This window comes from Sturnus vulgaris, chromosome 8, assembly GCF_052056855.1.
Source record: "Sturnus vulgaris isolate bStuVul1 chromosome 8, bStuVul1.hap1, whole genome shotgun sequence".
NCBI lineage: Eukaryota > Metazoa > Chordata > Aves > Passeriformes > Sturnidae > Sturnus > Sturnus vulgaris.
In genome coordinates, this window is record NC_142250.1 from 14,410,821 (window position 1) to 14,434,384 (window position 23,564).

General features: G+C 41.4%; 1 protein-coding gene across 9 annotated transcripts in view; it reads right to left on the reverse strand.

Annotated features, from left to right (window-relative positions):
• The window catches only part of ZMIZ1 (zinc finger MIZ-type containing 1), a 346,693-nt gene that overhangs the window by 154,242 nt on the left and 168,887 nt on the right, over positions 1–23,564 (reverse strand). For 8 of the 9 annotated variants that reach the window (XR_015805125.1, XM_014889476.2, XM_014889478.2 and 5 more), the window contains one exon: positions 7,560–7,669. Coding sequence is in view for 8 of the 9 variants with exons in the window: in XM_014889476.2 (XP_014744962.1) it covers positions 7,560–7,619 (60 nt within the window). In the remaining variant the exon portion in view is untranslated. Of the gene's footprint in view, positions 1–7,559; positions 7,670–9,586; positions 9,674–23,564 lie in introns of all 9 variants that reach the window. The other variant, XM_088168900.1, reaches the window with a different exon arrangement.

Below are 23,564 nucleotides of genomic sequence, written 5' to 3' on the forward strand. Positions count from 1 at the left end.
CAATAGTTTCAGTCCTAAATATCTCAACAGATCAAGGAGTTAATTTTCTTAAAGCAGTGGCCATACTCTTTCTGTTAGAGTACCACTGCACTATCAGAATATTGTTTCATTATTACAATAATATTTACATACATTGATAATGGATTTTATTGATAAAAATAGGCTTATTTGTTCTAGATTTGCTTACCTGCTGTCTTGATTTTTAAAAAATCTACTTTCATAATGTGTTTTAGTAGAAGATAAAGTGAAGGACTCAGGCAAAGTGGGGTGTCTACGTAACTATTTCTGTGTTGTGAAGTATTTCATAACTTGAGGTATCTATCATAGCATTATGAGAAGTTTGGGGTCAGTGGTTTTCCTTCATGCAGTTCTTACTATATCAAAGTGTTTCAAAGACATTAAAGAAGTATTACATCATCCCCTTACTGGAGGATTATTGTCAATACTGTATTCTTTAACAAGAAGTAACACCACCTAAGAGTATAAAGTGAGTTGATAGCAAGGGGGGAAAAAAAAAGCACCAACTCCTTCGATATATGTACTGAATCAACTTAAAATATAATTTTAAAACTAATTTTCTAAACTTCAGGAGAACAAATCCACTGATTATGAAAATAATCAATAGTCTTCAGTATATCCTGTTGAACAGCAGTACATTTGTTGGACATATTTTGTTTTGCAATTAATTTTTTGACTCATTTGAGTAACTTACTTATTGAGCTTTTTATAGCATTTTTAATCAACTGATTTAATCTTTATTATTTTAATCTCTTAATCTATGCAGAGGTAAAATCTCAAGGTGACTACTTAAAATGATGACTACACAAACTGATACCACTGTGGAAGATGTAAAATTCACATGACCTATTCTCACAGCAAGGCATTACTAGATATTTGAAAATCAAAAGGAAAAATGCTTCCCTAGACAGTTTTTCAATTACAAAACTGCCCACAGCACCTGCTGTGTGACCTACCCATGTACAATGTGCTACTGCACAGAGGCAAGAAGGAGTGAACACCACCAGTGAAGAGATTTTTCCTTCAGGAGATGATGGCAGAGGTCTGAACAGCTGAAGGCTCTTGGTATTAACAGTACTTTTGCCACCACAACTGTTTTGAAAACACCTGCTTTTACAAATGGTAAAAATGGTACATGCTCCTTATGTGCAAACTCTAAGCCATACCTCCATGGATTTGCTGCTGCACACAATAGCAGTAACTCGAGTATCAAGAGCATATGTAAGAAGGAAGATCCAGAAATGGCAGGACACAAGTCAGAGATGTCACCAGCTGTGTCACATTTTCACTGTGGAGCTTGACCCAGCTGCTGACAAAAAGGACTTCCTATGCTCATCTGACACCAAGGTGATATTATGGACTCAACTTACAGATTTCTAGAATTTTCAAATATGCATCCTTATTTACCAAAGACAATTTTAAACGACAGGCCAGATTGATTTGTTGCACAGAAAAGAATAAAATTATACTAAATCCTATGGGTACTGGAGGTTTTCTGTGTGATTTTAAAACGTGCATTTTCCACTTTGAAATGGAAATACTAAGGATACTAACATGATATTAAGAGCAATCACACCCCAGCCCTCGAGGACAGGTGCTGCAGTAAAGCAGAACTGGGAATGGGCAAAGTGAAGCTGCCACAATTTTACCAGTCCACCTCACAACATGATGGGTTATATTCCACCCACTGGGATCTTGTTAGATAAGCAAACACCCAAATACTGCAAACAAGAAGGTGCTCTCTTCCCCCTCCCCACCAGAAGTGCTTCTAGCAAATTGCCTCTCTGCTCTTTCCCTTGCAGCTTCCCTACCAGGATGCAGGATCTAACAGAGCAGGAATGTTGACTGACAAGTCTCTAAATGGACTAGAGGAGCCAGGAAAGCTGGTCTGCTGTCAGCTTTTCCTAAACATACTTAAGTCTAGCAGAGGAATATTCCAACAGACTTTGCACAAAAGCAGATAAAGAACTTGTGGCTATAGGCCTCAGGAAAAAGATATGAAAAAAATGTAGCTACTAACACAACATTGATGGACCATTCAACCAATAAACTGTAACACTTGAGGCCCATCAAATGTCTTTTTAAGGAAAAAGTCTTTTTTTCCCCTTTAGCCTTGTTATTTCATATTTAGCTGCTAAAACCCCTGTAACACTTACATAGAATACCAAAAAAGTATAATCTAAATAAATGCACTCTCCATAAGAATATTTCTAATTTTCAAAGTTCTTCAAAAACGAAATTTTCATGAAACTACTGTGGGCAGTTTTGTGAGCACGTGCAAATGAAAAAATGTATGGGAAGCATTTTTCCTTTTATTAAAATCTTTTCAGCTGTGATTTCATACCAGTCCTTGGTAACCAGTCCAAAATATACTAAAAATGACATGTTTAGGACTGCTTAGCATTTACATGAGTCTGCAACAATAACACTGAAGAGCAGAAGAATTAGTTCAAACACTTCAGCACTTAAAAACAGTTATGTAAATATACAAAGAATTCTATTTTCCCCTGAATTGCAAGCTACCAAAAACCTAGCTGCTGAATGACGAAAGAAATGGGCTTGCTTGTTTCCAATTTGAGTAAGAAAATATCAACACAAACACACAGCAATTACAACTTTCAGCATATCCCTCTGAATGGCTGGGTAGGCACTAAAAAGCATTGCTAGGCAGCAATTCAGCATGCCTTCTGGAAGGAAAGAGGGGAGAAATGCTAATCGGTTTCTGGCAATCAGATGTGTGACGTGTGTCTCCAATTTCGTGGTGATCCAGCATCATTTGATGATACTGCTCAATGTGCTCTGACCTACCATGACACAAGCAGCAGAAACAACCCTCTCTGTTCCCACCATGATCTAAAACTTTTGTCACCAGAGTGCCTTTTCACACTTCTCCTTAACCTGTTACTAACATTTCAGCACAGCTTTAGTACAGAGCCTAACAACTGTACTCAGCACAGTGGGAAGATATCACACACCCTTGCTGAAAGGGACAGCTTCCTCATAATTTAAATATAGAAACGGATTTTTCCATCTACTTCTTTGCAAGAATTTCAGAAGAAACATACAGAAACCTTACAAAACTGACTGAAAGGAAACAGAGCCACAAAAGGTAGAAGTCCCTAGATTTAAAATAGCTCCAAATTTTTCAAGTAGACCTATTAGAGTAAGAGTAGAGAGATGCTACCTAGCCCACTGTTTTTCTCTGGCATTTGTTTCTATCGCCTAAAAAAAGCAATGGGCAGTGTCTGGTTAAAGCCACACCTCTGGACTGTCATGAAGAATGCTTTAAGTCACACAGTCAATTCTTTACTGGGATTTTCTATGCAGCAGGAGCCAAGCTGGCTCCGCTAGAAGGCTGTGCCCGGGCAGGAGGCAGCAAGGAAGCTCTCAAATTCAGCTCCATGCCTGCCTGAGCCAGCTCCTGCTGCCCCACAGCTTCGTGGACATTGTGTCAGAGCCACCTGAGCCACGAGCCCCAGCAGATAAACAGATTATTACTGCAGCCTCAAATATGGCAGGGAATTCTCAGGGGCTATCAGACCTCTGCTCTGTACAAAAGTAATTTCGTGGTTTTGTTTGTATGGACAAAGACTTCAAGAAAAAAGCCTGCACCCTGAACATCCAGCTCCCTTCAGTGTACCCTGAAGAGCCTCCTGTGTCATGACAAACTAATTGCACGTGTTAAGGAAAGCCTGTTACTTTGGCTTTTTCCACTGTACATCAAAAAAGCTGTGTTTGATTTTAAAGCACACACACTTACAAATACTGAGGGAATCAGCTACAAAGAGACCACACAAGCTGTTCCAGCCTTCCACAGAAGTCTGGGGTTTTTTTTAAACATAAATACACAGCCACCTCTTCAGTTTGCCCTTTCATCTATTCTGAAACACTTCTTAACACACACTTCATTTCCTAACTAGCTGATCATATACAAGTTTTGGGTTTGTAGCTTTAAAGCACCAAAAAAGATGAAGGTAAAACATAACCTTGATCCTGGAACAGAAGTCAGCAAGGATACTGTGGGTGTCTCACAAGTCACAGAGCTGGGAAGAAAGAAGCCTGTCCTGACCCTGTGCTGAAACCTGATCTAGTTAAAGAGGCACATGGATTACCATTTATAGCATTTCTCAGGGGCTGGAGTGAGGGGCAAGGAGGGCGGCAGACTGCTCTCAGTCTGGCTGCAGGAGCCACGGGCTGCCAGCAGGGTTATAAAACTTGCAGATGCTGGGCGCCAAGGAAGGATGGTTTCCCTCCCCCTGCTGCAGCGCACCTTCCACACCACTGCTGTGTTAACCACCCCAAAAGCAGGAGAACAGCAGCACTGTGTGTTCAGTCTGGGAAAAGAGGATAAGTCGAGACCAGGGAGAAAAGGCAGACAGATTTTTGGCTGACCCTGCAGTTAATCCCCAGAACAGGTGAAGATACATTTCTATTGTCATGCAAGGTAGTCCTTTGCTCCCAAACTCAACGTGCACAGAGCAGTGTGTGGCCCAGTTCTCAATGGGTGAACTGGAAACCACTCCTTCTAGTATAAACCAGCTAACGACCTGTCTCAAAGAACAAGGTAAAGGCTGGAAATTTATGACCCTGTGACAGAGAGTTGAGTGTCTTCCAAAAAGGCAGCTAGTTTCTGGCTCTTTCTCCACTATGGCAAAGATAACAGCACAAGATTTTGGAACTATGGAAAAACAAACAGCTGTTTTGATGCTACTTTCTTCAACAAAACAAATTTTAAAAGTCCATCATTATTCTCCAACAAAACTACAAGTAGTGCCAGTCACACACACACACCAAAAAAGCTTTCTGAGACATGTTTTTGGTGTTCAGCCACTGTCTTAGTTAACTACAATTTGTCATGAGTTGAAAACAAGTTTTCTTATTTTCTTCTTTTTTTTGGGCCTAAACAGAATGGGGGAACCATGAACTCATAAGCCTCCCCAAGCAGGATAGCTCCTTTTCAGGCATCTTTTGAGCTCTGACACAAGCGTGCTCCTGGTCTACCAGAAAATCCCAAGCTTTTTCCAGGATCAAAGAAAACCGAGAGTGCTACACAAACTCTGGGCAGCCTGACCTTCCTCCCTTCCCCCTGGCCTTCATCACTGAAGAAATATCCAAGATACATATGTAAAACAGCACTATGTATAAATGAAGTTAGTAGTTTTACTGACAGAGTACCCACTACATAGGCAAAATTATCTCTTTAAAACTTTAAGAAGTGTAATTTTATATTCTCTTATCTAATTAAAATAATATAAATTATGTACAGAAACTGACAGCTCTAGAAAAAGGAGCTGAGCAGCATCCTCCATTTGTCTCCACTTGATGTAAAGGTCTGTTCTTACAGCTAGAAGGTTAAATTGTTCTGCAATTTAACCTTCATTCTTCATCCTATGGGCTAGGATGGCCAGAAAGGACACTAATTTGTACCAGTAAAGGGCATATTTTTTCTGAACCAGATAGTTGCTCATAAGAAACTGGGGTGAAATTCTCAAAATCATATTTTCCTCACGCCTCTGAAGGGCCATTAGAAGCGTTAACTTTCACTGCAGAGTGATGAAAGAGAGAGTCACCACAGAGTGAGGCTGGATTACGACCAGCAATTCTGCAGGAAAAGATTCCTATTTCTGCTCCTCGACCTATGAACTAGCTTTGTTTGATTCATTCTGAAACCCTCTCTTATAAAGGAAATATGGAGAGAAAAATCATCTGGTTTAGGTGTGAGCTGCAATCCTTTTCTGTATCACCCAAAGCATGGCCAGACTTGCAAAAACCCACATATTCCTGCATTACAACACATTCTAGAAAATATTAACTTCCACTAATATCTAGGCAAAGCTATGACCTTATGATGGAGACTGATGAAACTAAGAGAAGAGAAACATATTCTTATAGAATAAAAGAATATATCAAGTTGGAAGGGACCTCTAAGTCCAACTTCAACAATTATTAAGTCCAACTTCCTGCTCCTCACAGGACTACCTAAAGTAAAATCATATGACTGTAAGCTGGGTGTTCCTTGTACTCTGACAGGCTTGGTGCTGTGACCACTTCCATAGGCAGCCTGTTCCAGTGACTGAGCATCCTCTCAGTGAAGAGCCTTTTCCTAATGCCCAGTCTGAACCTCCCCTGAAACAGCGCCATTGCATTTTCCTGCATTTTCCTATTTCTGCTCACCAGAGAGAGATCAGCACTTCTCCTTGGCTGCTTCTCTTGAGGAAGTTGTAGTTAAAGAAATAAACTTAAAAATTCAGAGCTACTCATCCAGTACCACCCCCATGCTTATCTGTTATCAGTTCCTTTGATTTAGGGTGCTTGTGTCTACAACACAAATCTATGAACAGAGAAATGCTGAGCTGCCTCAAGAAGCAATATGCATATGTCCTAGGGCACAAGTAGGCAGGCAAGTTTTTAACTTAGCTAATACAAATAAAAATCTAAAGCAGCAGGACTCTGCTGTGACCCAATCTGGCAAAGAAAACTGTTCAGATAACAGTGAAAAATTATTTGGGAACATTATTTCATGGAATAACGTATGTCTGTTTTTCCAATGTAATTCAGAAAATTTCAACCAGTCTGAAGAGAAACTTTGGAGCTCATCTCCTGCATCCAGATGGGATCTTCAAAATATCTGTGTGCAACTTGCATTTATGCACCTGTTTGTGCATGCATGCATTGATTTAAAGATAAACACAGGAAATATCAACACGAAAAACCATTCTCTTGCTCATCTCCTCTAAAAGGACCATTGCTATTAAAATTCTGTTAGGATTGTTGCATGTGGCTAAGAACATACATGAGCGGAGAATACACACTGCCTGCAACCCTAGAGAACAAAGTTCACTGACAAGGGTAAAGCAGGGAAACACGGTCTCTTGCTGTTGTAGTTATTTATGTATAAATGCTTTTATAACCAGCCTTTCACTTGGTTATAAAAGCATTTGCAAGCACAGTTACAGTGGGGAAATCTGTAAATGAGACATAATTCACTGAAAGGCAGTGGCATGTGAAGAGCCCTTCATCTTCACAAACAGATGCTTCTGAAAATTTTACCTCGCAATCAGAAGTTTTTACAATCTCCATGCAAACTGATTAAGCAGCTCTCTGAGCACTTGGAGGCATGCCAACCATCCAAGTTCTGAGTCTCCAGGCAGTGCAGGTCTCAGGTCAGCTACTGGATTAAAATCAAAACTGGCCCATTGGAATTGTGGATTACTGTGCTCAGAGCACTAGAATGACGGCCGCCTGCTGTGACCCTCTGGGGCTGAGCTGGCAGGACAAGCACCACTCTGCTTCCAGCTGAGACAGATTGGTTCAGTCTCCAGGCTGAAGATTTCTTAGAAAGGTGTAAGCAGAAGTTTGGCTTTTGAGGTTAATACACCAGGTCTCACAGCAGATACTCTCTTCAATGAGATTAGAGTGTCTCATTCCTTCCCTCTGAAGGGCAAGGACACTCATTAAGCAACAGGTAAATGAAATATGCAAGACCTGCCACACAACACCCAACCCTCACTTAGCAGCAGTGACCTCCACCTTCAGCTTACCTGTTTTATGCACTGCAGCCGGTCATTGGTCTGCTGTATGTGCCTGTCCATAGAATTCATTTTGATTGTCTCCACTTTCTTCTACCTGAAAGCCATTAAAATCCCTCGATCTGCAAGGCAAAAAGGACAAATAATGATCACTGAACATGGTCCATACACTTCCACCACTTGAACTTGAATAGAGCTGCTTGCAAGAAACCCCTGAGCACACTGTGAGATAAAATAATAATAATCCCAATAACAATGACAGCCTGGCTTTTGCAAGGACAAGGGCATGGAGATTCTTCCTAATCTTCCTCTGAGAGAAAATGCCTCCCATAAATATTAAATGAACCAGATACAGCGGAGTATTACATGGCCAAAAATAGCATAAAATGTGCGTCCTGAAGAATGTGGATTTCTAGATTGAAAATAAAAGCAACAGGTACATTTTAGACTCTCCTCCAACTAGCACATCTATTTCATGAGCCCTGGAAATGGCCAAGATGACAGGGCAGGAAGGACTGAGATCCACAACTCAAATGGCAAATGTCCAGATGCACAACCTAGCACACAGGGAACAGGCCTAATCTCCAGAACAAATGGCTGCATAGTTCCTGCCTTCTAGAAAATTTGTGTTCATTCAGGTATCTATAGCTGAACAAACGACTTGTTACTTCTGGAAAAACACGGCCTGAGGTCTTTAGGTCCATCTCTTAACAAATGGTGTAATTGAAGGCAAAACCTTCCTGCAACTTAAAAAAAAAAAAGAAAATAAAAATTAAGGCCCAGAGTAGTGTTTGGAGTTCATGAACAATGAGTGGGCACAGAGATATATACTCAAATGCCCTATTTACATCAAACTTTATAGTAGCACAAGCAAGGTCCCAGTCTTGCACAGAAACATCTCCCTCATGAACTTCTTCAGTGGCACTGAGTGGTTTATTTTTCAGAGTACTGTTCATGACAAAACTGTTTTCCACTCCCTCCATACATGTAAGAGAGAGAAATTTTTTCAGATACATGCTTGGTTAGAGAAGCTGGCTATTCACCACATCTAGTACATGACTCAACATCTCTTCAGGTAAACAATTCCAGCACTGTCCATACTCAACCCCCTTGAGGGGAAGAGTGTTTCCTGTGGTGGGAGCCTTGATTACACAGCCCTCACAATGTGACAGACCCCAAACCACAGATCCGCGCACATCCCACACACCCAAACCGCCGGAGATTTCTGTACCGAGCTGATAATGCTCTTTCATGGCTCCTGCTGCATTACACTTGGGGCCAGAAATCTTTTCTGCTAGACAACTAAATGAGGTCTTAGAACAGCAGCTCAAGCTCCTCACCTCCATGCTCTAGACACAAGAGGGTTCAATAAAGCATTCCTGTCAATAAATTATAATACTTAGGAAACAGAAGAGCCAGTTTCACAGGCAAGTATTATCTTTTGATTATGCCACTGCCACCTTCTCAATAGCAAATGCCATCCATAAGTCCTTTAGAAAATGTGAATTGATATATTTTATTAAAATCCAGTTACATATTCTTATCTGCCTGTAGGACCCCCAAACGGATCTCAGTAGTCATGAAGTTTAATCTCTCAGTGGACAGCAGAGGTATTTATCAAGAGATAAGCTAGCCTAGACATGACACTACTTCAGCAGTGATCCATCTTACAAGCTAGGACACATTATCTGCATTTTAATTGAACATCAGCACAGATGGAGAAGGGCATATTGAAAACAAATACATACACAAGCACATAGATGTTGCTAGAAAAATTTTAAGACATGCAAACTGAAGCACCATTTTTTTTCCAAGAAAGTCATGACATTTTTGAACTATACAATTTCATAGGTACACATGTAATACCACCCCAGTTCGCTGCCCTACAGTTAACCATAAACAAAATTAAAGGTTGCTATCAGCTACCTGACCCACAGCTTACTATAGTACTTGTCCAAATTGCCATTTCTCCCACATGGCACAGCTTCTCAAAGCCCATCTGGAAAAGGAGAGGGGCAGAATACACAAAAGTAACTCACCTAACTGAGCAGGAACCTGACAAGGCTCTTGAGGCAGGACTGGGAGTGCAATCCCTTACTCTCCTACACAGACAGGGTATACAAATTCTGTAATAAAAGGATCAAATTCAGTCTCCAAAATGTTAAAATTTTAAATTGGGTTTTAAAGCCCAATGACTGTCAAAGAAAAGCACTCTCTAACTCTCACCCTTCTCCTAGTGGCTAGAAGAATTTTCATTTCCATGCTCAGTTCCACTGGCTCTCACACCATTAGTGCTATGGCTGAGTCTTTGCCCTGCCAGGCTCCCTCTCCCTCTTCCCCTCATGGCATGGATCGATCACTCACCAGCCTCTACTGCTGACACTTTCACAGCCCAATCTCATCTATTCTCTCGTGGTCAAGAGAAGGCCCTCAGCCCACTCACTCCCAGTTAGAGGGCTGTAAACATTTGTTGCACGAACCAAACAGCCAAAATTGTACACATGAAGCCTCATCACATACAATGACACAAGGCTTTGTATTTGAAATGCCCTGCCTCACTGCCACGAGACTCATCTTTCTCTTTCTCTCAGACACATCATAAGAGCATCAAATAGAGTAATTTTTTTTCAGTGAGCATACTGTCTCTAAGTAATTTCTGCTATAAAAAACGCAGTGCTTATTAGTGGGAAACCATTATTATCTGGAAATTACTCATTCATGGGCCTCAGCAAGAATTAAAAGATTAAACACAGAAAGTGAAAATTATCATAGAGATCAGAAATTTCACCATGGCAGAATAAGCATTTTGACACCAGACCATTCTGTCTGGAAGAAAAATAACAGCAGAATTAAATTTCCAGTAGCTATACATACTACATGGGTATTGCTGTACTCTGGCCTCATTCCCCACAAGCACATCCACATCCTGAAATTTAAAAAAATGCCCTTTCTGTCGATCTCATCCTATTTTAAAAGTAGCAGCAAGATCACCTTAGTCGAAAATAACAGTACTTAAGACACAGAAAGGCCGTCAGGGCTGAATACGAACAGACTTCTATTTGGTTAAGTGCTGTGCACTTATCAGGTCACAAGTGAAAACGACTTTGCAGGGTCCCTGGCTGGCCTGCGGTGTCCCTGCATTAGACAGCACGCTAAGATTCAGGCTGCGAGCAGCTCAAGAGACAGCAGGGGATGTTGCTGATCAGGATTAAGGGTACTGGCAGAGGAGGATAGAGAAGGGAATTTTTCCCGGTGCTTTGTAACAAATCCCCTCTGTTTGGTGCACACATTAGCCAGAAAGGTTGTACACTACTGCTTTATATGCTAACTCCATCCAAAAGGATAAACAAAAGAAGAAGAAGTGTTCCCAGCACCTTCTGGTAATTCAACAATAAAAAGCCCCATTCTTCTTTATTTTCTGAGGCAAAGATCCAGTTTCCCTCTCTTAAAAAAAAAAATTAAAATTATGTGAATTATTCTTCCTTCTTCCCTCCCCTCTAGCATTGAGAGTTTATAGCCCTAGGCAATAATTAAAGAGGCCTCATTTACATATTTATGATGTCTCAAAAATGGAGAATTTTTTTTTTTAAAGGAACAGATGTATCGACCTGTTAGCCTTTTTTTTTAACCCTAACCATGCTGAATCTTTTAAACCATTACTACAAACCTCTCTTCCATATTGAAAAACGAATTAAATTTTTCACTGGCTCTATAAAAGAGGATTTCACGAGATTCTGCTGCACTCTGTGTTGAGTAACAGTTCAGATTAGGAGACTGCAATTATATCAGAAACTGAACTTCCAAGTAACACAATTAAGAAAACAACTTAGTAAAGTGTGGTCCCCACCAGCTCCTAAGGCAGCCTGAGCAGCCACCTAGACAGGGAAAAAAAATTAAGCCACACATTTCACCACTGCCTCAAACGTGTCTAAAACCATTTAATGTTTTGAAAGTTGGTGCGGATTCAGTTCTGGGGTGGATTCTGCTCTGGGGTGAGCTCTCCTCATGGCCACAAGTGCCATCCACAGCGAGAGCTCTGCCCCCGCAGGACCAATGGATCTGGGAAATCTGCTCCCCGTGGCCAAGGGGGATCTGAATCATCATGGAAACAGGCCCAGCTTCTCCCTGAGTTTAGGGAGACTTCACATGGCGCCTTCTGCTCTTGTTCCCACAGGCTTCCCTCCCTCACTGCGGGGCAGAGATGGAGCTGGAGCAGAGCTCACCAGAACATCAGCTGCTGACCGAGCACTGCCACCTTCCCCCTTGCCGCAGCAACAGGGCGCCAATCCTCCAGAAACCAAGTTTTTAGCAAAGAATCTTTCCGCCAGAAATCCCTTGTGAGGGCAGAGGAGGAAGGGCAGCCCTTCGCAGGAGGCAGGGGAGGCTGCTGTGAGCGGTGCTCCAGGCCAGGAGCACCGCGCTACGCCAGGTCTCCATTCATTCCCACAGGGAACAGCCACCCTGCGGTGGCTGCACCACACAAGATCTAATTTGGAGGCACTTCGGACCGCTCAGGTTAAGAAGGCCATAAATAAAAAGACACATCGGTTAAGAAATTGTAACAGTAGGTGAGAAGGGGAAATGAACATCAGTTCCTTAAGTAGGGATTCAGCACAGCAGCTCTAAACATCCCTGCCCCCTGCCGCCACAGCACACAAGTTGGTTAATGCTGTTTATTCAATCAGCTAAAAACTAATAATTTCCTTCAAGTCTCAGCATGCTGAGGGTCCTACGAGAGGTCAGACAATCTGTATCTACGAAGTGACTTTGACGAAGCAACAAGCCAGGCGGGAGCGAGGGCGGCAGCGGCTACGGCGGAGCGGGGCCGGGGCCGGGGCCGGGGCCGGGGCCGGGGCCGGGGCCGGGCAAGGGCGGGTGCCACCGCGGCCCGCCAGGGGGCGCCGCCGGGCCGCGCCACCGCCCGCCGCGGGGAGACAGGGGGACATGAGGGGACATGAGGGGACATGAGGGGGACCGGAACAGCCTGGGGGGACATCGGGGGACCGGGACAGCCCAGGGGGACATGAGGGGGACCAGGGGGGACATGGCGGGGACCGGAACAGCCCGAGGGGACATGAGGGGACCAGGGACAGCTCGGGAGTGACTAGAAGGGACCAGGACAGGCCGGGGGAGAGGCCCTGGGGAGGCCCGAGGCGGAACAGCCGCGTTCCGTCGCCTGAAGCACGGACCCCCGAGGAGCCGGGTCTGAACCAGCCCAGCACCTCGCGGGAGTCTGTCACCTCCAGTGATGGATTTAAGAAACATCGCTTCTCTCAGCGCCCTGTCCTGGTGGTAAAATGTGACGGTCCGGAGGCAAAACCATCTAATTCCACTTGACATTTCCCTTGCCATTAAACACATTGTAAGAAGCTGTTTCTTGAACTATCAGAACGCACCTCCGTGTGTACACACAGGTTAACGCTGCTAATTGCGTGTAATTGCACGGATTCTCCGGCTCAGCCCCGGCCAGTGCCCGCCCCGGCACAGCCCAGCCCCGCGGCGCAGCCCGCACAGCGCGGGCACAATGCAGCTCGGCACGTCTGCACTCTGCACATGGCTCACGCTGCATTCAAAGGCTCTAAGCCCGCTTTTCAGTGCGAGGATTTTGAAAGATGTTTTCAAAGATCGTCTGCTGGAAAAAGTTTAATATCTAGCCATGACAACTAATTTATTTCTTCTACTAGATACGGTACAAATAGTATAAAATGTCAGGTGAAAGGCTGTTTTCATCATTAAACACTTGAAAAAGGAAGTTGTTTTAATAAAGCTTTATTTACCATAAGCTGTTAAATAGTTACTGCTGCTGGCTTTGAGCTATTAAAAAGGGCCAGATGTGAGACAAAGCAGCGTTTGTTATGCCGGGTGAGGAAGAATAGATATTTGTGCTGTGCTGCTTTCCATTGTTGCTCTACAAATGTGCAGTAATCCCCAGAAGACTTTCTATCATCTTTGACTGCGAGAGAGGGAAAGCGAGTGTGTGTGCGCACACAGCGCCCGGCAGGCACAGCTTCGGGGAGGTGGGAGCAGGTTTTTGTAATTTATGGTGGCTTGAGCTGCAAGGGCTGGCAATTTTGTCGGGTTTAAGGAAGCTGTTTCCGCAGCCGTGTGCTTGGGAACGTTTTTATATACAGAGCCCATTATATGCAGGCACCAACAGCCAGCCGGCTGCACACAAAAGCAAATCCACACATGCTTCTGAAAAAAAAGACAGCATGACAGCTTGCATAAGCAAGCCTGCTGGACTCCTCTGGGAGGAGGAGCGGCGGTGCGCAGTTGTTGTTCAATCATGAAGCACATCTGCACCCTGATTAGAAAAGCAAAAGTGGTCAGGCTAGCTGGAAGCACATACACAACACCGAGATATGACCTATACTTAAAGTACAGACATAGAAATATAAAAAAACTCAGACACTGTACAAGAGAGAGCTAAGGAGAGAGCTCCCTTGAGCCTGGACAAGTCGGTCACCAGCCAGCACTAACCATTAAGCACATGAACTGCCTTTTGCACCGGCAGTCTTCACCTCCAGCCCGCTGGCTGAAATGAGTGGTTTCCTCAGACCGAGAGCAGCATCTGCAGATCACAGGTAATTGCCCTGCTGCATGCTTGTATTATAAGGTTGGTTTCCCTGCATTCCACCCAGCTCCTAGTGTCATCAGCTCTGTCAGCTTGTTATCTTTAGGGAGAGCAAGGAGGTAAAAGGACACTGCAGTTCAAAACAGCAAGAGATAATAACACAATATTAAAGGCAAAAGTGTGTAGAAGTGTGCTACTGGGGAGCCAGGGCTGAGAGCCCTGCTATAGTGCTCTCAGAGGCATTGCACACTCCCATATAGACAGTTCTGCTAGAACAAACATTGACAGTTCCACAGCAGAACCCACTGATCCAGTGCTTTACTATATGTACTGTAGCTTGCAGGTAAGAAATAGTAATCCTCACTGGGACAGCTACAAGCAAATGAGCCATCCCTGGGTTGTGCTCAAATAATTTAATAACCAGTGTCCCTGATCACTCACACAACAATGCCGTAAAAAATCTCTCCTGATAAATTGCCAGTCTCTAAGTTGAAACAGAATCAAGCACCTCTTCCCACCTTCTGGGCTCGATAGGAGGAATGCACAAGTCAGGTGAGCATAAGAACAGAAAAAGGTTTACATTATGGCATGCAACGCTTGCTCATTTGCCTAATGAAAGTTTGGTTCTTTCAGAGGTTCTGTGCTAAGATGCAAAGTATTTGCTGAGAATTCTTTGTGTCTGCCTACCAAATCTTGCAAACAGGCATGCAGAATTGCTAACATCACCTGGCTTACACGACTTCTGGGGGCTGAGTCTATACAGCTGCAACAAAGAACATCTATGAACTGGAAACTTTTTCCTGCTTTTGCTAGATATTTATCAGCTACTAAAGAAAACCAGCTGGTTTGGACATAAGCACCTAAGTTATTTACTTAAACCTGAAAGATGAGCTACAGAAGACAACCTAATATAAGGATTTTCTAAAGGTCTAGAGGAAACAGTAATGACCTAACCAAACTGTCAAAGATGGTCTCAGAAGACTGAGGAAAGGACAGAGGAGAGATGGCACTAGCAGCAAATATTTTTAACAATTACCTGTCAAAAAGTGAAGATGCTACTCTGCGTTTGCTATGCTCTGATAACATCTCTCTTGCAGCAGATAGCCTGCTATATAATAAAGAGAGGTCAAAATCTCTTGGGTCAACCCAAAGAAATGCTCTTAGCAAGAACTATCTCAAGCCCACTGTGAATTAGAAACGAGAAGGATTTGCATTCTGACACTGAAGGCCCTCTTACTTATCTGATGAAACCAGGCATGTTTTGGAAGTTGAACTGTAGCATTTGAAGGAAATTGCTGATTTCTTCTCATGATACTGTACCATCACAACTTTTATTCCTCATTACTGAGTGGCAACACAAAGAATATAGCAATCCCCCATCCCCAAACTATATTGCACCAAGTAAAGGAATGATGATAGATTTGGACTCCTTTTTTTCCCCACTAAGTTTATTTAGCATCATGAAGAAGGCATCTAGTCAAGTAGATGGTAATTTCTCTTTATTGTCTATAAATGTAACATCTATTCATCTTTTCTTTCATTTTATGAGATAAGAAAGTCCTCCTAAGACCAATGATTTCTGATAAGCCACCAGGGAAAGCATCACTACATTGGAGAAGACCACTCAGAGAGAGGGAAGGAATGGAAAAAACATTAGCTCAATCAGCAAAGTCTCTGGATTACAGAGCAACTGAATAGCTGCTTTTAGACACAAGCTCCAACAGTTTTGACATCAGCCATTATTCTGGCCTATTCTGATGAAATTTAAATATTTACCAAGCTCTCCAGAAAAGAAGCAATATAAATTACAGGAGGACCAGCAAAACCTGTAAAAACTAAATATACCTGCACAAGTAAAGTTGATGTTGGATGGCTGTGAACTTTTATATCTGGAGAAACAGAGCAGTTGCTGGCAGCCAAATTACATTGCCTGCACTGCTTTCAGGTGCTATCCAAATGGGGCTTGTCACAAACTCTCCACTTGCTCTGAGTTATGACAATTTAGTGCTAGGGGGTTACTTTCTTTTAAATAACTTAAACTAGAGATATTTGGAATCTAGACAAGACTACAGTTTTGGTAATGTCTATAATCTATTTTATCATCCTCATTTTAAGGCAGCTGACTGGACAGCCATCTATATTAACACTTCTGGACCTGCAGAATATACACTAAAACCCAAAGGATTTGGTTTTACTGAATTGTCACTACAACTGGAAAAACATTCAGTATTTTAAGTCACCACCAAATCCTAAATTTTAAGAAACCATACTGAGAATGTGGGTAAAATGAGCCAGGACTGGGCAAGCCAATCAAACAACTGGGTATCCCTCATAGAAAACTCTTCTGTACATACATAATAAAACATTGTGTGAACACAATATCCTGGAAGACTTGAAATGTGACTGCTGTTTATGTTAGTCCCAACAGCTAGTATTCAAGGACCTGAAACACAACCAAAGGGACATATTCATTGCTACTGAAACTTTATCAAGAAGCCCAGAAATACTGTGTACACCCTAGAGTTGATTTTGAAAACAACAAAAATATTTTGAAAAATATTTTATTACTAGTTCCAGCTGCAATGTCTTCAATACAAAAAAAGTCAAATTTGCACACATCCCTGCTACTTGCCTATCTGTAGTCATTGCTATTCACACTTTCCAAGTGTCCATAATTCCAGTAAGGTAGAAATTCTTCTACAGACCTAAATGACAAAATACTGCAGGAGCTTTACACAACAAAGCCTGCTGCCTTCAAGAAAGATTTTAACTGAAACATCCATGATCCTCTGCCCCATTTGGTTTTCTCACTACCTTTCATTTGAGAGGAACTTCTTATCTAGAAACTGGTCTCTGAGAATTACCAGTGTCCCAAACCTTCTTTAGAGGCAAATAAAGAGAATTTTACACTTACCATGAAACAAGTTTCTTTTTTACCAAGAATCTTATAACAGACAATTTCGTTTTCAAAGGTTTATGAATTCCATGGTTAAAGATCTGTCATGTGCTCTCAGTTCACAAACAAACCTCTTGGGATAATCAGGAGCAGATTTCAGTAGAATTCCTTCTGAGAGCACAGATCTCTGTTAGCTGTACCTCCACTAGGTCTCTCACCCTCAGGTGATAGCACAACCAAAGCTGAAATGACATTTGGCAGAACACAACAGAGATCTCAAGCAGGTTTTTAAAAATCCTCTCAAGTATTTGAAAGCAGCAACTATACAAATGCTGAATTTGGCTGGAACAAGAGCTACCTCGACTGCAAAGACCAGGAACCAGTGTGGTATCTACTGTAAAGAAGAGGAGAGCCCAGTTCCCATCATCCTCACTGCTCTTTCAACTCGAACAGGCCAGGACCGAGCCTAACGAGTTATGAGTGACAACTGCCTCACAAACTGAAGCAGACAGACTTCCCATTTTTATTACAGACAATGTAAACAGGAATACTATTGCTAATGAATTATTTATAGTGTGGTCCATAAATTAAGACACTTAGACTGTCTTGCATTTTTCATACCACCATCATTACTACAAAGTATATGCCCAGAAGCTTTTTCCCATAACTGCAAGACAAAGCCAGCCTTGTGAACAGAGACCTGAGCTCTTCTCCACCACCAAAGGCTTCACTTCTTCAGCTCCTCTGGCTTTCCCATTTCATCCCATGCTGCTCTGGGTAGATGCTATCTCTACCAAACACACAGTGCCTAACATAAATCACAATTCTGACTAGGGCTACCACATGCTAGTTTAATATGAACAATGAAGTGATAGTGTAAAATATTTAATGAGTGTATTACTAGAAGTTAAGGATAAAACATCTAATATTACCCTTCCTGCAATTTCAAGACAAAATTTCCAGTATTCAGCCAGACTTCCATATACAGAATTAACTTGATAAGCTTTGACTGTACATCCAGGTGACAGCTGGATAAAAGCTGTTCAAGTCCAGACAGTATTTTCTTCTACTGATACGCTTCCTTTCTTATTTTTCCTTTGTTTCAATGGTTATTATAACACAGTGGAACAGACCTCAGAAAGCTACACACTTTTCTTCTTTGCTTCCAACAGCAACACTACAGACTCCAGAGGTCAGCTTTAGAGCCTTCAAGTTTTTCTGAAGCCCTGCCTGATTAGATGTACTATGGAGTGACTTTCATTGCGATCAAACGTGATGTGCTGGTGACACGCATACAAAGCTGGCAGAGCAGCCACACTGCAAAGCCTTTAGCAGGCAGGAGTCGGTGTAAGGACTCATTCCAAACAACACTTGGCTCCCCTGAAAAGGAAACAACTATCCCCTCTGAAAAGGTTCTGATGAACTCAAGGAGAGACATGTTATTGTGACAATATCAAACTCTTGCCGAGAATAAAACTCTCTCTTCTATGTCTCCTTGTCTTTTGCCCTTGATTTTTGTGATCATTGAGTGGCTACATTTTGGCACTTTTTTTTTTTTCTGAGTAACTGAGGTGCATTAGATCTGAAATTTGGAGGGATATATTTTGAAAGATGGTTCATTGCTTGAAAAGCCTAGCTGCCTAATATTACAGGATTAAAAAGGTTCCTGCTTATTGCATGACTGATCCAGGCAGGGATAGAAAAGAAAAGGGCACGTTGGCATGAAATAAGTCAAGTTCCAGGAGCAGCCCATTTGCTCCTGTCCCATTTGAGACAAGGGAAGCAATTCAAACAATACCAGAAGTGAGAGTTTTTATTTTTTCTGATTTTGTTTCACTTGACACACCCCAGTTCATGAAGAAGGAGTTATTTAGCAAACAGCAGTTCTTCCTTCACAATCAAAAAGCCATGTCACAAACTTAAATTATTTCAGATTAAGGACTTCTTCGACCCACACTTTCCTACCTTTCTCATAGGTCAGGTATTGAGCCTGGCTTCACTGTCCCTTATAATACATTTAGACACTAACCAGTCCTGAATAAGGAAATTTCTACTCTCTTACCTTTCTATGCTGTCTATCAGCTGGCTAAGACCTAGGCACTTGCAGGTTTTCCTCCTAAGGTGATGGTAGTATTCAAAATGGCAGACAGCAAATGACTAAACAATGCAGAGCTCTACCTTCTGTCTATCCATTTCTCAGCTTGCCATTTCACTGTTTAGACTGTACAAAGCATAAGAAGCCAGACAACACTGGCCTAAACACTGTCTTCCTCCTATGGCAGACTTCTGGGCTACTGGCAAACAGCAAAGCTGCAACAATAAAACAAGTCCTTAAGTCAGACGCAGGAAATAATAATTTTAAAATAAAAGTCTAACAGAACAAAATACACCAACCTTTTTACAGGTTAGCACAAATACTTGAGAGGTATTGCTCTAATAGAAGGCAAATAAGATCGCTATAATAGAAGATATGACAAAATATTTTTATGAAACACCACAGAACAAAGTATGACTTCCCAGCTCTTTTTAACAACTACTTCTCTTTAGAAAAATAAGAATTATTTGACAACTTTCTCTTACCAGCTCAAATGCAGAGTTATTACTATAATACCAGGCATTATGACCACCTGCATGGCAGGACAAAATCAAGAGTACGAACCCCTTATGGACTGCACAAGATTGTTGTTCAGAAAGGAAGCTGTAAGCCAAAGAAGAAGAAAGCTATGCTATGTGTAAACAGAACCCTAACCTGAAGAACTGGAGATCTCTGCCTGCCTAGGAAGACATAAAAATACATGGATTGAAAGCAATTTGTATTAACAACCAATGAAAGAACCCCCTAAACCAAACAACTCTGTCACAAAGTCTGCAGAGTGTTAAGTTAAGCAACATTAATCACTTTCCTTTGCAATCATTAAAGCATTACAATGATGTTTCTAAGATTTGCAATAAAATATCAGTGTTTATTAAGCACCTACATGAATTCAATCATACACTCATTAACAATAAAAGAGAAAGAAACAAATGGACACCCTAAAATGTCCGTTCTATGACTGTAAAAATATTATGCATTAGTTCCTTGTAAGGTCAATTCAGTCCCTGAAAATATCCCATGATAACAGTCAAAAGTCAGTGGACCTTGGTTCTACAGAATGACATGCTGCCACCTGCAAGTGTTATAAATCCATTGGACAAACTGCCAAGCTTGTCCACTTTCAAGCTTCTTCCCATTTTACTTTCCATGAGAAGGGAAAGTTTCCACATGAATTTCTTTTTTTATTGCCTTCAATAAGCCTGAAAAAATTTAGAGGGATACATATGACATTATATAGCAACATTGTGACTTACTGCTACTGCTGAGCAACAAAATCATACACTTTTCAAAAATGATAAGTGGAAACGTATTTTGCTCAAAGGTTGGCCTTATTTTAGGGAGCCAAACTTGTGCTTTACTAGTTTTTACTCTGGTCTCTTCTACAGCAGAAGTACATTGCAGGAACTCAGTTGCATGTTCTCTAGGTGATTTGTCCAAAGTGTCAACACAGGCAATTTTGAACCTTTCACTTAAGCCCCAGACAGTGTCCTAAATCCTTCCTTCCCTATCACAAGAAGCTCAGTATGTTAATAGATTGCCCCATTTTACTTCTGGCTGACATTAGGAATACAGATTCATTCTCTGAAATGGTTAAAACCAATTAAGATATCTGTTTCAAGGGATGACTCTGATTAATTCAAGTCTCTTAAGCACTGCTAAGGACCAAAGTTAGACTATTGCTGCCACCTCTTCAGGCTATCAGAGTTGCCATCTTCGCTGCCCCTCTTGCCTTGGATTCTGCTTCAGGACTTGCTCAAATCTTTAGAAAAGATTGGTTTATATTACCTGTAATTCCAGTCTTTTTAAACATTGCTATGTAATACAAGTGCTTTTAATACATCACACCTGTCATAGAGTCAAGACTTACTAATGAACTGCATAGCAACTGCAGTGCTATTATGCAGCTATGGGAAGAAAACCTCTGATGGGTGCTGGCAGCAAAGTTCTCAAGAGCTTTCTGACTGGCCTGTGAAAAGCACCTCACCAGCACAGAATTTTTTACTAAGCCTCCTTCCTTTTGAAAGCCAACTGATCTGCTATTTATAGGGCTTTGATTAAGCTAACACATGCAAATACAGACATAGGCATACATGTGCACACCGAATGGGATGAAATGCTGGGGAAGAAAGAATTTATATTACAAACTCAGGTAAATACTTTCTTGCAAGATCAAACAAGTCCTAAGTGTTACAGAACATGGGAGAAAAGCTCACATAAGTGATACTCAGCAAATCTGTCCCAGAAACAGGGATTTTATTTTGCAGCTTAATTCATCTATGATGCAAAACATGCCTAGCTTCAGCATAGGTTTTTATAATCATCCCATGTACTAAATTGTAAGGGGAAAACACAGGGAAACGTGGTACATTTTGTTTGATACATCATATTGCCATGGTTCTACCTGCAAGAAATTGAATTTCTAAATCAGTTTAAAACATTCATTTAAGAAAACATGTCCAAGAATTGAACAAGCAATTTAACACTCAACAGAATAAAGCAGCATTTAACCCTGAGGGTGACCCAGCAGCCTCCTCACAGGTTCAGTGAAGCACAGACTGCCTTGTCAGTCTCTGAGAACGAGGCAGGACCGAGAGGTAGAAGGGAGCCGATTAGGACACACACTGGCAAGGAAAATATCAGAGTTGGAAGGTCATATGAATTGCTAGACATGGAGACGAGATCTGTCAAAAAGACAAACTACCTAACAATTTTAACCTATTGGCTAGAGCTGTCCGTGTCAGCATAATGTTAACATATATTATAAGCTCATCACAAAAACATCCACGTAGATGGAAGAGAACTGCAGCTAAAGTCCCTCTCTTATCTTCTGTTTAGACAGGAACTCATTCTAACAGAGGCTTAAGGAAGTATTTTCTCTGGGTTTTGGGGTTTTTTTTCATCCAAAACTAGCATACCACATATATATTACAAGGGGAAAAAAAGCTGGCTAATATGCTAAAATCATAGTTGTCAATTCCTCTACAGTTTAAGAGTTTATCAAAGCATCCATCCCAAGCACCTCTATTTCCAGACAACAGTGAGTTTTTTACTTATTAGTACTTTAAAATAAAAGCTTTTCTGAACAGTCACTATTTAAAATAGAAAAGTGGGCATTTGCTACACAGGAGATTAGCTTTTTCATATTTTAAATTGTCTGCATTTCTCCCAACTATTACAACTAATTCAATCATAATTATGGAGCTGTGATTTTTCCTCTATCTAGATGTTGATGACTCTCCATTTTAATGTAAAATCGAGTCATGGTATGATGAGATGAGATCTCTGTGACTTTTCTACACCACATGATTTTTACTAGCTGCCTCAAAGCCCCACTACTTTGCAGTATCTTGCATGTGCCCCCTCTCCCCGGCATTATTTGGATCAGAGTTAGAGAGAAGGCCTTTGGGAAGGCTTGGAAGCATTCATCAAGTTAGTAGGTGGGACACTTCCCTGGGAGAGAGTATTAAATTAAACCTCCAAGAATACTCTCAGGGAATCCTGATATTGTTAATCCCCCAGGGTTTATGCATGAAATGTGACATTTGAGATTATTTCAGAAGCATCTGTTCATAATGCCTAGAACTGAACCTCCAAGAATATAGCACACATCATTTTCAGAAAAAGACACCTCCCAAAAACTTCATTTCCCTTTTGAGCCACTAAGGCAAAAATCTGATGATTATAAAACTGACCTGTTTCTCACATTATGACCCACTATGTGACATGAAACTCAAATGACAAACCTCCTTCCAAGTTCCTTTAGGTTAGATTCTACTTACGGTGCACATCCTGCTTCCAGTATTTATTTTTTTTTTTATTTTTGAAGAGCAAGTCAGGGTTACTCTTACATCTCAGGATTATTCTTACATGTCAATTTTCACAGTAATCAGCCTGTTGAGTGTGTCGATCACTGAAGTAAAACAAAGCCAGCAAACAGAAAATGAAAAATTCCTGGTTTCTGATTTTTTTGTCTGGGTGGTATTCTGGTTGGTTTTTAGGGTTTTTTCCCTTTTTTTTGTGTGTGTGTGTGTGGTGTTGCTTGTTTCCTGTTTTTCCTCCCAAATACAATACAAGCAGAAGCCTATTCTGAAGGATTTGTAAGGGCAATGTATATTCCCTCCCAGCTATTCAAGCAGGCAGTAGATATTAATGAGTACTGAGAGATGCACGTAATTATGCCTGAATGATTATTTATCTAGAATGAAGAGCAAATGTGAAGTATCTATCACTCTTTGTTCCAGGTCAGAAGTTTCAGATAGCCATTTAGAAAGAAAAAAATAGCATCACGTGGATGGGATGAAGTAACCAACAATATAGTGAGCACCATGAATACTGAATACAGAAATCAAAGGGTTTCAGAAATGCTGAAGCTCTGAAGTTAGAGCTGTTTGTCATGTATTGCTCAACACGAAAAATTAGTTTGGTTTACAGCAGAGACATTAACAAAAAATA